A 13,646-nucleotide genomic window follows, 5' to 3' on the forward strand; every position below is an offset into this window, starting at 1 on the left:
CGAACATTATCGTTAAAGGCAAATTAATTTGGTACCGAAACACTTCAAATTGTGTTTCTCAGTTAACAAGGACTCAGCAAAAGGGAAAGAAATACTGAGTCAAGACCAGGAGACAAATATCAGAGGTTTGTGCACAACGGCTATTGCTTTTGAATTTTTCAATTGAAATAAATATTGAATATTTGTATATTATTGTTTTAAATTGTGTTTGTGCACAACAACTGGTTCTTTTGAATTATTTTCAATGGAAATAAATATTGATTATTTGTATATCATTATTTTAAATTGTGGAAATGTGTTTGAGGAATATTTATTGATTGAAAAATATTGTGAATAGTTTGAAACTGTGAAAAATGGTTTGAATGACATTGATGGATACTTATTGATTAAAAAGCATTAGAAATGGTTTGAAACCACACATATCATGTATATGTATTGTATTCCTCTCTAGAGTGTCTAGTGGGAGGAATTGACTTCCCTCTCTGCTGAAGTGTTGAGGTGTGTGCTGTTGAGGACGAATAGAATGAGTACTCATATTTTTGCTAGCTAGCCATGTTATTCCTCATTAGTCATCGACTTTTGGGATGAATTGAATACCTCATTAGCCATCGGCTTTTGGGATGAATTGAATTATGGATCATGATTAAGCTGTGTGTGATTTATTGATGTGTATTGTGAGATTGTGAAATGGATTTAAACTCTCATTGACATATACTGTCTTTTGAATTCAAACCTGATCTGACTTATGGAAAATTATTGTGATATTGAGAAATGGAGTTTAAATTCTTGTTGACAATTATTGTCTTGAATTTAATTATGATTTTAAGTATCCACTATTTACATGACTTATGAATTGTGATTTAAATTGGATTTGGTTAATGTTGTGCACCACTGAGACATTGTCTCGTGATAGCTTTTATTCTTATCGCAGTAGAGAGATATCTGAGGCAGACTAGGTGCATATACATCCAGCGAGGGATTTCCTGGTATTATGAGTATACCAGTATTTTGCATTTTGTACTGTAATGTATGACACTGTATGTATATTTTCTTTTTGGTTTTGAGCAGTTGTAAATTAAATTGTACTTGAAGTTGTAAATTAATTATGAGTGTTTTGGATTGTAAAAGTTGTATCATATTTCCTTATCTCAGACTTTAAAAAATTTCTATGGAATTGAGTTGATGAATTGTTGTGTTGAGAAATGTATTGAAGTTGAGATTTGGAAAATTATAGAAGTGCTTTTACAGGTTTTCTGAAGAACTGTTTTATCCAAAATACAGAGGGCACTTTGCCAAAAAAAAAAATTTTACAGAAATTCTAAATAAATCAAATGAGTTAGTTATTTCACTTCAGTTCACCAAAGTCTTTAACACCTGTAAATAGTGCTCACCACTGTAAAAGAAGTAAGAAAAGTTTTTAAAATCCCTTGTAGTGTATTTAATGGATTATCAGTAGACGGAGTTGGTAATTCATTAGGTATACTACGGGATCATGTTATGCCTTACAGAGGGGTAGGGTGTGACAAATCCTAGCTACAAGGACTAGATTTTAGGGCATCCTAGGTTAACATTCATCTATTAAAATCAAGCTTAACAATCATTAACTCTTGAAGTCTTATACTCCCACTGATCTCCATCAATGATATGAACTCTTTTCTTCTTATAATTTCCACCAAAGCCAATTACATTAAGTACTCTTGGCATACTAAAGTGAAAATACAAAAAAATTAAGTATGCAAGCCCAAATAAATGAATTTACAACCTAGGACTAATTATAACAACTTTATAATACATAACTTTGTAAACAATATAAATAATTATTCCATTCCCATAAAATAAAAAATAAATAAACTAATCACACAGGTCAATCTAAGTCCATGATTATCCTTCATGCATTTCCACATTCAACTCTTAAATAAAAAACATATTTTTAAGTATTTGATATTAAAAATAATTATTTTCCTTTTTGAATCTCATCCAAAAACATGTTATTTTGGTTGGGATTATGATTAAACACTTTAACCATAAAGAAAAATTAGGAAAAAAAAAAATGAAAAACAGCCTTTTTGAGTAGAACATGGCCTGGGCCATGTTGCATAATGTTATGAAACATGGCCTGGCCATGTTCTACAATATAGCCCATGTTACATAACATGCTCCTTGTTGTGGAACATGCGCACCTCGTGTTTTTCTCCAGAATTTCTAATTCCAATAGATTGTTACACGGCCTGTGTTCCAGAACATGCCTAGGCTGTTTAACAGCGCTGGAAATAAAAAAATTAATTTTAACATTCCAAAATGAATTTTTCTTGATTCCCAACTAACATACAACATTAAATAAAGTTCCTAATGGCAAATTTGTGTGTCTCTAATACCAATTGAAAGAAAAAAAAAGCACCAAGGGTACAAACTTAGCAATTTTAAAATTTTAATTCCTAGTATTTCATGCAACATACAAATAATTTATACTATTACAAAACACATATTTAGGTTATAAAAATTATAACTCAATTGCTAAAAGGCCTATTTGCCATTAGGAAGCAAAAACCTTAAATAACAAGATAAAAATAAGGATTTTTACCCGAACAGGCGCAGAATCAAATTCAACACCAAATCCTAGAAGCAAAGATCACTAAGAGTCGATTCTCTAGTCCATCCACACAAACAAGATGATCAAAGCACCAATCTTGAACCAAAACTCCTTTGGGCTTCCTTTCTTATCTTTGCCAGAGCCTGCACAAAAATAGAGCTTAGGTTTTTCTTGGTTTTAACCTTATGGAAGTATAGAGAAATAATTTCTCTATCTTTAATTCAAGTGTGACAACTTCAAGTATCTCTTGAATTAATCACAAGGAAGGAGATGAGAGAATTTAGCTTGAGATAAAAATGAAAGATGGAAAAGATTAACTGTCTTAATTATCTTCTAGTCTCTAACAATTAAAGATTTTTAATTCCCTTAAATTCAATTAGTGGTTGACCACTAATGACTACCAACTTTACAAGTGTCTACATCTAATTCACCAATTAGGTGTATTCGCTAATTTTGATTTGGCCACTTGTTAAGTTAATATAGATTAGGGAATTAAAACACCATACCATTTTAGAGAATCCCATATCCCTAAATTGTTATGGAAAAACACTAATTAACCATAAATTAATTTTCTCTCACCTTATAGATTAATTAATTAATTTTATATTTAAACACTTTAATATTAACTTGAATACTTCCATAGATGAATTTAGTTTCAAGTCATGCTAGAGACTTTATAATCCAATTGCAAACTAAAAAAACATTAATTAATTAATTAATTAAACCATTTAAATTAATTAATGAAATTCATTATGCTTTGATCATGTTATTCTTATTATCTGTGACTTTATAGGTTCATTACTAATTGGCAATGAGAATAATATTAACTTTTTAATATTATTAGAACCATTTCATACTTAGAGTGAAATTCCCTTGTCACTCTTAGTTCTCATAAATCATGGTTGACACCTAGCATAGTGTACCATGACCATCCAACTACTGATGAATTAATTTATACTTAACTCATAAACCTTGATCATACATATTATGCACTAAAAATCTCTTCATTACATAATCCCGATTCTAGTTAGGATCATGGTTTATGTCAAACCCTAATTGCTTAGAATCATATGTCCTCATCTTAATCTTAAATCTTGATTAATAAGACTCTTTAATTAGAAACTCTTTTCTGAATAAGTATATCTGTCTTGGCCAGGAACTTTATTTATCAAGAACAATTAAGATAGACATAGAATTTTATTCCTATTTACTTAGGGTAATGGATTCCATTTTGACTAAACATCTATCTCTATATATAACTAGTCAAAGCCAACATACGCCCGCATACTCATATCCAGTACAAGTATATAAATGGTATCAAACTCAAATAACCTATATATAAGATAATAGTGTTATCTCAGGTCAAGAGATTATATGCACTATTATGATCTAGATGATCATATATTGACAAAAGTAAACTCTATGTACATATCATCTAATGTCACTAGCTCAGCCTACTTATCTTATAAGTACTCACAACATTTGTTATATGGCGTGAGACTTACCATTCCATCTTATTAATATCTCATACTAATCCATAGAAACAAACAGAGTGACACTCTATACAGATAAATCATACCCAATGAGATATCCTTGACTGTGAATGTGACGCACCTTACCCGTCTATAGTGTAGCCGAGTAAAGCGTGCCACATTCGGTGCTGAAGCATCCTATCTTATCTTGTCCTGTCCATTGTTAATTTTAAACTTCATAGAAAACATGTGGTAAAAAAATTTTTTTTGTCACAAATTATTTTTATGGAAACCCAGACAGAGCCTCTTCTGTTTTATTAGCATTTGGCGGGTTTCAATATTTACCTGTCAACATAATGATATTCCATTCATATTTTTCCATGTCATGTTATGTTATCAAACATTAATATAATTTACTCATAATTATTCATATAAAAATTTATACATAATAACTTACAATTTCATTTACAATTTCAAAATGTAATTACATGATGTTTATGTACAATAAACCAAAATACAAAATCTAATACATGGGCCCTACAAAAAAAATGCAAAATACTGAGGTGACTCTGGACTGTGGCAGATCTGTCAAAACTCTGTCAGAACACTACTGCTACTACTGCTACTACAGCTGTGTCTGGTCTCCAGTACCTGCTCGATGGAAAACCAACGCGCTAAGCGAATTGCTTAGTGGTGCATAACTTTAAAGAAAAATAACTAAATAATTAACAATAACAATTCTAGGCAAATTTCATGAATTCTAAGTCTTTACAGATTTATTTGACTTTAGGATCAATTTCTTTATCAGGATCTTATATGTGCATTTATTTCATTTTCAGTCTTTTTAAAATCATATCAGTGCCCAAGTAACCTACAATAAACTATAAAGGTTAGATACACGGGAGTATACTGGTTAGACCTCCATATGTCTACCCTGTATACAACTGTCATGTCAGGCATAAGGCCAGCGGGTAGACTTTTAAAGTCAGAAATGAAATTAGGCACAATGGCCAACGGGCAGGCATATAGCTTGTAGAACAATCATATCAAACATATTTTGTCTGTCAATGATTATTCATATAGGCAGTACTGCTATCTGTAGTCCCTAATTGGTATACCAATCGATCCAAACTATATACATAAGCCTAGGTTTACTTTGGGCAATTAAGTATTATTAATTTCTCATTAGAAATTTCATGTCAAGTTGTAGTGAGAAAGTGGGTCCCACATACCTATTTCATGTAATTTAGTGTTTAGCAATATATTAGGGTTAAAACCCTACCATAAAATAATTTGTCTTATGAACCTTTCTTTAGGTTCAGTTTTAATGTATTAACTTTACCTATCAATTTGATTAATTTGTGGCCACTATTTGGCCATACTTCCTTCATGGAAGTTGTTCCTCTATGTCTTATTTTTGTTTTCTCTTTTTGAATTATGTCATTTAGATTTCTAAAACTAAAGTTATGGTCAATTAACCATAACTGGTTCATTTCCTAATTAATAGGTTGCAGCCACTTTTAGGCCTAGTGTTCTTCATAGAGATTGTTGCCCTAAATCTTATGGTCACTCAAAATTTTGAATTGCAATTTTTCAGGTTTTGTAGAATTATTTATAGCCAAATCACTAGCCTAGACTCATATACCCTATGCCAACAGGATTCCAATTCAGGTCAGTGACTTTGACTCAACCTTTAGGATTCGTACATTCATAATTTGAGGAAAGTATCTAAAACAAAGTTGGAGTCCTGTTCCTTAAGTTTTCAAAACAATATGGCTCATCCCAATTGAAGTTTCCTAATGGGAGATATGACTAAAATACTATTCTGGGGTCAAGTCGTCACTTAGGCAATTTCCAGAATTTGCATACTAACTTTATCCAGCCAATTGACCTAGTTCCCTTGATTTTTGGGTTTTGGTCAAAATACCAATATTGTAGATTGATGTCTTTGTGGACATTTTGCAACTAATTTCATTGCATTTGGATCTTTGTAGACCAATTTATGGCTTTTTTGCCAAAACTAGTCAGGTAAGCCTATGTCTAGCAATTTCTGGGTAATATGGTTCTGGACAATTTTGTGACTTAACTTGGACCAGCAATTCGGTTTAGTTAGAGACATTTCTAGGCTCTGTGTCCTTCATAAAAGTTGTAGTCCTATGTCTAAACTTTCCAATGGTATAAAATTCAGGTCATTTTGGATCTATCTAGAGGGATTTATGACCAAATGAATTTGTATTGTTCATTTGGTCATTTTTCTGGGTTCATGGTATGGTTAGCCGAATTGGGACAGAAATTAGGTTAAGTTATGGACAGAATTTGGGCATGGTTTCTCCATGAAAAATGGAGCATTTTGGGTCTAGGTTAACCTCCAATTGGCCTCATACCAATTGGAGCAACACAAGTTCATTCATGGCTCAAAACATACACTAGATTACAAAGTCCTAAACTTGCAAAGAAGTGTACACTTCCAAATTTTATTTCATCTAACTCTCAAACTACAAATTGGCATTTATGGCACTTCTAAACATTATCAACTCATCTCAAAAAATTCAAATTCCAGCAATTACACAAAATCTCCAATAGTTAGATCAAAACCCTAACTCAAATTATCAATCACAAACATACACATATAATCAAATTCTAGTACATGTAACTTCCCTAATCAACATCACTAATCATGGTTATAGTCCAGAATTCACCAAACCCTTAAGGATACTAAGGCTTCCAAAATGAGGGTTCCAAAGTTTCTTATCATTTGCTTTCAATTTCATGTTATACTCACTCATTTCAACCTCAGTTCAAGATTTAACTAAGGAAGGAAGAGAAAATATGCACTAACCTTTAATGGCTACTTCTTAACCTTTTGAAAACTTCCTTATTTCTTATTTTCTTGGCTGCCTATAGACTTCCTAAGGTGTGAGGACAAATTTTAATGAAGGAACTTATGAAGATTATGGTGAGAATGGAAGAGATTCAAAGCTTGGAAGAAGGAAATCAATGGAGGAAGAAAGGGGAAAGGGTTCGGCCATGGTGAGATGAAATGAAGAAGATGAAGTTGAGTAGGTGAGTTTTTGTCACCTTATGCCTATTTATACCCCACTACAATTTTATTTAATAATTATAATAATTAAAGTTTTAACATTTCTAATAATTCCCTTTATGTTCCTTTAATTATTTTACATATAGTTTCATGTTTTTATGGGACTTTCAAAATTTTAATGTCACTCATTTTAATGAACATTTAGGTCAAAAGTAAACTCTAGGTGCCAAATGATCAAAATGCCCCTCTTCGGGTTATAGTCAAACTTTTTCGGTAATACCGACTAAATCCCTGATCTGATGGTTCCTTTAATTTTTATATTATCTATTTCATTTGTATTTTCATCTGTACCGATTAACTAAATTTTCTTGAATTTTCTGTGATATTTTTAATGTTATTTATACCTCAGTAGTAAACCCTTAATTAAGTCCCAAAAATTATTTCCTGGGGTTTCTTGCGGGCCTGGGGTCGTCAACTATCTACGCAGTGACTTCCCAGTACGGTCACCCATCGCTGTGGTCCCGGCTCCTTTAACCTAGTTACATTTCATTTCTTTTATTTTTTCTTAATGTTTCTTGATCTTTATTTCATCTATTTATGTCTCCTCACCCTAATTTAAGTATAGTTCTAGATATTCTAGCTGTCCGAACAAACATTAGTCGTTGGAACAGTAGGATATATGGACTACCTTAGGTAAGGGTGTTACAGTGAACCAAAATTTATAACAGTTATACTAGATTGTTTCGTCACTTATATTATTAACATCTTAAAAATGGAATATCTAACAAGCTGTTAAATGTTATTTTCAATTAAATTTAAATGATTTAAATTAAAAGAAAAGATATATGCCATTAAATAGGAATTAATATTTATAAGATACAAATTACTAGTTATGCTATAGGGCATACTACTAACAATATATTCTCCTCAAATAATTTCTTAGGTTGGATACACTTACAACCAATTCATGGGACTAGGCCTATTGTGTCAAAATTTAAGTTTTTTTTTTTTTTTATTAGGTTCCAAGGACACTCAAATGTTTGGCTTTTTGGGCTTTGTTCGGCTACAACTTTTGAGGTAGCGTTTAATGTTTTGACTATAGTCCAACCATAGTCAAAATACTATCTCTCTTATTTATACTGCACAGTGGCATAGTGTTCACACTAGTATTTAGAGGCTGAGAGAGTGAATCATGAAAAGTTACTCCTCCTAACTTTTACAAGTTGAGGAAAAATTTTAACCAGGGTTAACAAGATGATAGCACTATTTTTATATTTAATAACTATTTTAACAACTATTTTTACTAAATGCTTCTATTTTAAATTAATGTATAAATATCTAATCATTAACAACTAATATATAATTGCTAATAAAATGGCTAACAGCTACAAAAATAGCTAACAGTTACTAGAATAGCTAATATTACCGAACAAAATCTTAGCGCCATTAGGCCTTATTTATGCTTTTTTAGTACTTATAGTTAGGGAGTGTGTATCTTCAATTGACCTTAAGTGTGATGAGATGGTGTCAATTTTTTACACAAATTTTGGGCGCACTTGTCTACGCTAACTCGATGTACTAATTGAACTAACCATGCACGTAGAAGATTCTTAGGGCCTATTTACTTGTAGAAAATAGTTTTCTGCTTTCCATTTTTAAAGAAAACTCTTATTTTTATTTTTCATGAAGAACAAGGTAAAACATGAAAAATATGTTCACTTGTTAACGATAGAAAACAATTTTCTTAAAAAATTTTAAAAAAAAATAATATTTTTCATAATTAAAAAATAAATTATTACAAAATATTTTTAAAAACTTATTTTATTTTAAAATTTTAATATGTTTTATCTATTTATTTTATTTTCATATTATTCATTTTTTTATCATTATAAACAAATATTTTTTTTAATAATTATTTAATTTTAATTATGAAAAAGTTATAATATAAATTTTGGTGATATAAAAGTTTTTATCTCTATTTGGAAAAAATAATTTTTTTTTATAAGCATAAGTTTTTTTTATAGAAGAAAGCAATAAAAAATGACTTAAAGATATTTTTTAAATCTTAATTAAATTTTAGAAAAATAATATTTTATTTTTCAATTTTCTTAAAAACTTACCCTGTCCAATTTTTTATAAGTAAACAGGCCTTTAGTATCCTATATTATGAAGCAAGTAACTCTACAATTGACTTATTTACTGGATGGCCCTTTGTCTAAATTGATAACTAATTGCAAAGGTAAGCACATCAAAGTTGAGCAATGCACTTTTTGTCTTCGTACAAAAATGATAATGGTCGCCTTTCAACAAAGTAAAGGACATGAAATGTTCAATGTATGTGGAAAAAAATATTTGGTCAAACCACATTTTTTAGGCATATATACTTCCAATCTAATGCTTAGTGGCATTGTATATAGAAAAACCTAGTCTCCCTTCTCTAGATAATGTTTCAAAAGTCCATAATGATCTCAAAACAATTGTTTTAAGTGTGAACATGATTATTTTGATCCCCAAAAGAACTCAGACAACATCAACATATACTTAGCTCATAATCTTGAAGTCGTCTTCTGCGTTTAGCTCAAATAGTGTGAACATATTATATTATGCAAGCGATGACATGTATTATATATGCAAGTGATGACACAAATGTTTTGAAGATTGAATAACAAATTATAAAACACTAAATAATTATGTTACTTCGATGTTGACATTGTTTAGAGCAAGAATTTCCTAGAAACCCTCATTGAAGTTCACATCGTTAAAAAATCACTAAATTTAAAAATATGCACAAATTAATGCTCAGTAAGTTTTATTCCTGTAAAATACGTATGTGCTCATTTATGTTGTATGAAACAATTTTAACATCACTAACCACTAATTATGTTGCTTCATCAAACAAGAAGCTAATTAATTTATTCAAATTCTTATGGTAGTATTTTAATTAAAAATGCTAGTTCTAAGAAAAAATTATAATTCTTTAAGATACTAAAATGAAAAGAAATGTGCAAACTTTTTTTTTAATGAGAAATATGATGAAAGAAAAGTATTTGGGGATAAAAAAATGGTACTTTCCATGAATATATAAGAGAAGTACATAAGTAGATGCAAGTTAAAGACCTGGTTTTCATGCATGACTGAAGGAAGAAAATATTAGCTAGGGATTCTTTAGATTATTAATTAGTAATACTAAAGAATGTATTTCTGATGGCATATGTATACTACACGAGCAACTTTCAGTTAGGCCATATCCTAGAGAATCTTGTCTAATTAAAACATCATTTTTTTATCGAAATAAACTGAAATTTAAGTTGTTGGATAAAGCAGTGAATATATATATATATATATATATATATATATATATATATATATTAATGGTTTTAAACCTTTTGATATTCAGATAACTGATTGTCAAAATCTAAATTGCCATTGTTCGGGTTGAAAATTTGTTTTATGCTCCCAACGAAGAGGAAAATAAGAAAAAAATATCAGCCATTTTATTATATCCTTCCTTAATTTGTACTTAAACAAAAGCTGAAATAGAACTAGTAATTCAAAAAAATAAAATAAAATAAAATAAAGTAATGCGGAGAAGAAATAAAGTCATATCTTTTTCAATTGCACTTGAGAAATATATATATATATATATATATATATATATATATATATATATATATATATATATATATATATATATATATAGTGAAAGGTAATCTTTTCATATTTTTTATTATAAGGATGAATAATTGCATAATAGAGAAAAATTATTATTTAAACTCGATCTATCATTGGTTTAAAACACAGATATTTAAAAATTATGTATTTAATAGGTGAATTTCACCATGCATCCTGTGTCTTGAATTCATAATAAATAGAATATTGATAAAAAAAAATCCCAAAATATATAGATGGGATAACTTGAATCTCAAATCTACCTACTTCTTCCATCTTAAAGGTAAAAGAAAACTAATCAAACACAATTAATTTGGTCACTTTCGTTGCTGTGAGGTCAGCTAAGTAAACAAGGGAAATTTAATTCTAGTCTAAGGAAAAACATGGGGTGTCATTGATCTGTGTGCAATTTTCAAACACAATAGCTACCATATCTCTCTCCAAGATACACACCAACATGTTAGAAAGTAATCCATTTGATGGATATATATCTAAGAATACTTGCCAAAGAAGAAAATTAAATGAGGGAAATGGTAGTTAGAGAAGAAGACATCAAACAAAGTAAGAAGGAGAGCATACATATTATGTTATTTTTAATTATATATTTGTATTCAAAATTGAGACTGATAAATTATTTTTTATTTTAATTAGAATTAAAATCACTGTATATATTTATATACTATTTGAAAATTTTCATCTCAATTAAAACTTAAATACAATTATAGATAGATTATAATACTTAATCGATTACATATTACTATGAGTAGGATTTAATTCTCAAATCTTGCATTTTTTTATTTCTTTTTTACTTTTTTTATAAATTATAATTGTGGAAATTTCTGACCAAGAATCAAAGACCATCTCCAAAAGACTCCAAAAATATGCAAATATAAGTCTAAAGGGTGATGTTAAATTCTTATAGGGAGATCATTGAAATGAGCGGACGTTACTTCCAGGAAACAACACATATGCTCCACTCTAAAATTTTCCTTTTTCCCCAAGGAATAGTCAAGAGTATGCAGGCTGACTTTTGACTGGAGGCTATGTCACTACCCTATAAATATCTGTTATGCTAAAGTTCGTTTCTTTTCATACCAAACCAATAATGATGAGTGAGACTATTCCTAGCTCCAGTGAGTGGTTCCCATTCCATGAGCAAACATCTATTCATGGGCAGGCTGAAACTTATTCTTCTTCCCTTGGATTTTCAGATGCCACCATAGTTACAACCACAACAACTACACCAATTGGTGCTTCTGATCATAGCTTAGTGTTAAGCCCTACCTGTTCAACTACAGCAACTGCTCCCTTGACCCCTAAGGTTTGTGTGTCGAAGACAATCAGAAGGAGGTCTAGGGCGTCTAAGAAGACACCCACTACCCTTCTCAATGCCAATACTAAAAATTTTAGAGCCTTGGTGCAGCAATTTACTGGCTGTAATAGCACAACTAGATCATTCGGTAGACAAATGGGTCCAATCAACCTGAATTTTCAACTGGGTAGTGCACAAAATCACAATATTGAAACTACAATAATGAGTCCATTTTTTGGCAGTTATAATAATTATCCTCATCAATATCATCAGTATCAGATGCAACAACAAGAACAACAACCGCTGCAGCAGCAACACCATGATCATCAACAGTCACTGCACCAGGAGCAGAAGTACATGGTTTCATCGCTTGAGGATTTCTATTTCCGAGGGCCTGGAGACATTGGCACTACTACTGCAGGAAATAATTTAGAGATCCCAGATGAGATTCTCATCATGGATGATTTTCCTTTGTATGAACTTGCTAGGGAGTCCTTGTACAATGAAAATATGAATGTTACATCTAGCTAGTACAATTAGTCTATTTAGCTAGCTAGAAGGTGAATATATTCTCCCTCTTAATTAGATCAATGGACAATTTAATTTTTACTTCAACTAATTATATATGCAGGCATATGTTCAAATAAGGAATCTTTACCCATTACAAAGAAGAAGAAGATGATGAAGGAGGAGGAGGAGGAGGAGGAGGCGGCGACTAGCCGTAGCTCTTTTTCAGCTTCATGTGTTGGAAAGTAATGGGGATTTTCCGTATCCATGTTTGTGTTCCTCCTTTTCTTTGCACGAGAATGAAAATCCAATTGTATGAAGATAAAAATAAGAACAGAGGGCGACAGAATATCATTCTTCTCTTTTTCTTTTTCTTTTTTTTTTTTTCTTTTACAAGTGAGAAAAAAAAATCAAACTGAAAATCAAATCCAAACAATCAAACGAAATTAAGAAAAAAAATCAGTTAATTGAACTTAGGTAATATATATATATATATATATATATCCTCAAATATGAATACTATCCTCGGTAACACTCCTTCCCCCTTAGCTCTAATACCAACGACACCCACAGACCGAGAGGGGAATCGCTAACAGTAAAGAAACTATCCCTTAAATTTTGAAAAATAAATAAACAATCAAAGAAATAAACAAAAGTAAAAGTAAGAATAGAAATAAATAGAAATGAATTTAAATTATGAAAATAATATATATATATATATATATATATATATATATATATTTATTTATTTATTTATTTATTTATGCAGAGTAGGCGGTGTAACCAGCCATAATTATGCAAAGAAATAAATATTTGTAGTTTTGTGAAGAGATTTGAAAGACTTTGAAATTTTATAAACTTTTGAAAGTTTTGTACAAAGAGGTTTTTGAGATTATAATTTCTGGTAGGTATTACAAAGGTTGTTCAGTACATGAGCTTCCTAGTATCTACTACAAAGAAATTACAAGGGTTTTGTAGTGAGGCAAAGGTTGGGCAGGATGGATGATCTTCTTGATAGAGGATGACCTTCTTTATATATATATATATATATATATA

At 30.3% G+C, this 13,646-nt stretch overlaps 1 protein-coding gene across 1 annotated transcript; it reads left to right on the forward strand.

Annotated features, from left to right (window-relative positions):
• Positions 1-11,869: 11,869 nt before the first annotated feature.
• Positions 11,870-12,698, forward strand: LOC110650690 (VQ motif-containing protein 22-like). The gene has a single exon (XM_021805784.2). The coding sequence runs from the start codon at positions 11,877-11,879 to the stop codon at positions 12,612-12,614; it is 738 nt and encodes a 245-aa protein (XP_021661476.2). The 5' UTR covers positions 11,870-11,876; the 3' UTR covers positions 12,615-12,698.
• Positions 12,699-13,646: the final 948 nt, after the last annotated feature.

This window comes from Hevea brasiliensis, chromosome 4 (genome assembly GCF_030052815.1).
Source record: "Hevea brasiliensis isolate MT/VB/25A 57/8 chromosome 4, ASM3005281v1, whole genome shotgun sequence".
Classification (NCBI taxonomy): Eukaryota; Viridiplantae; Streptophyta; class Magnoliopsida; order Malpighiales; family Euphorbiaceae; genus Hevea; species Hevea brasiliensis.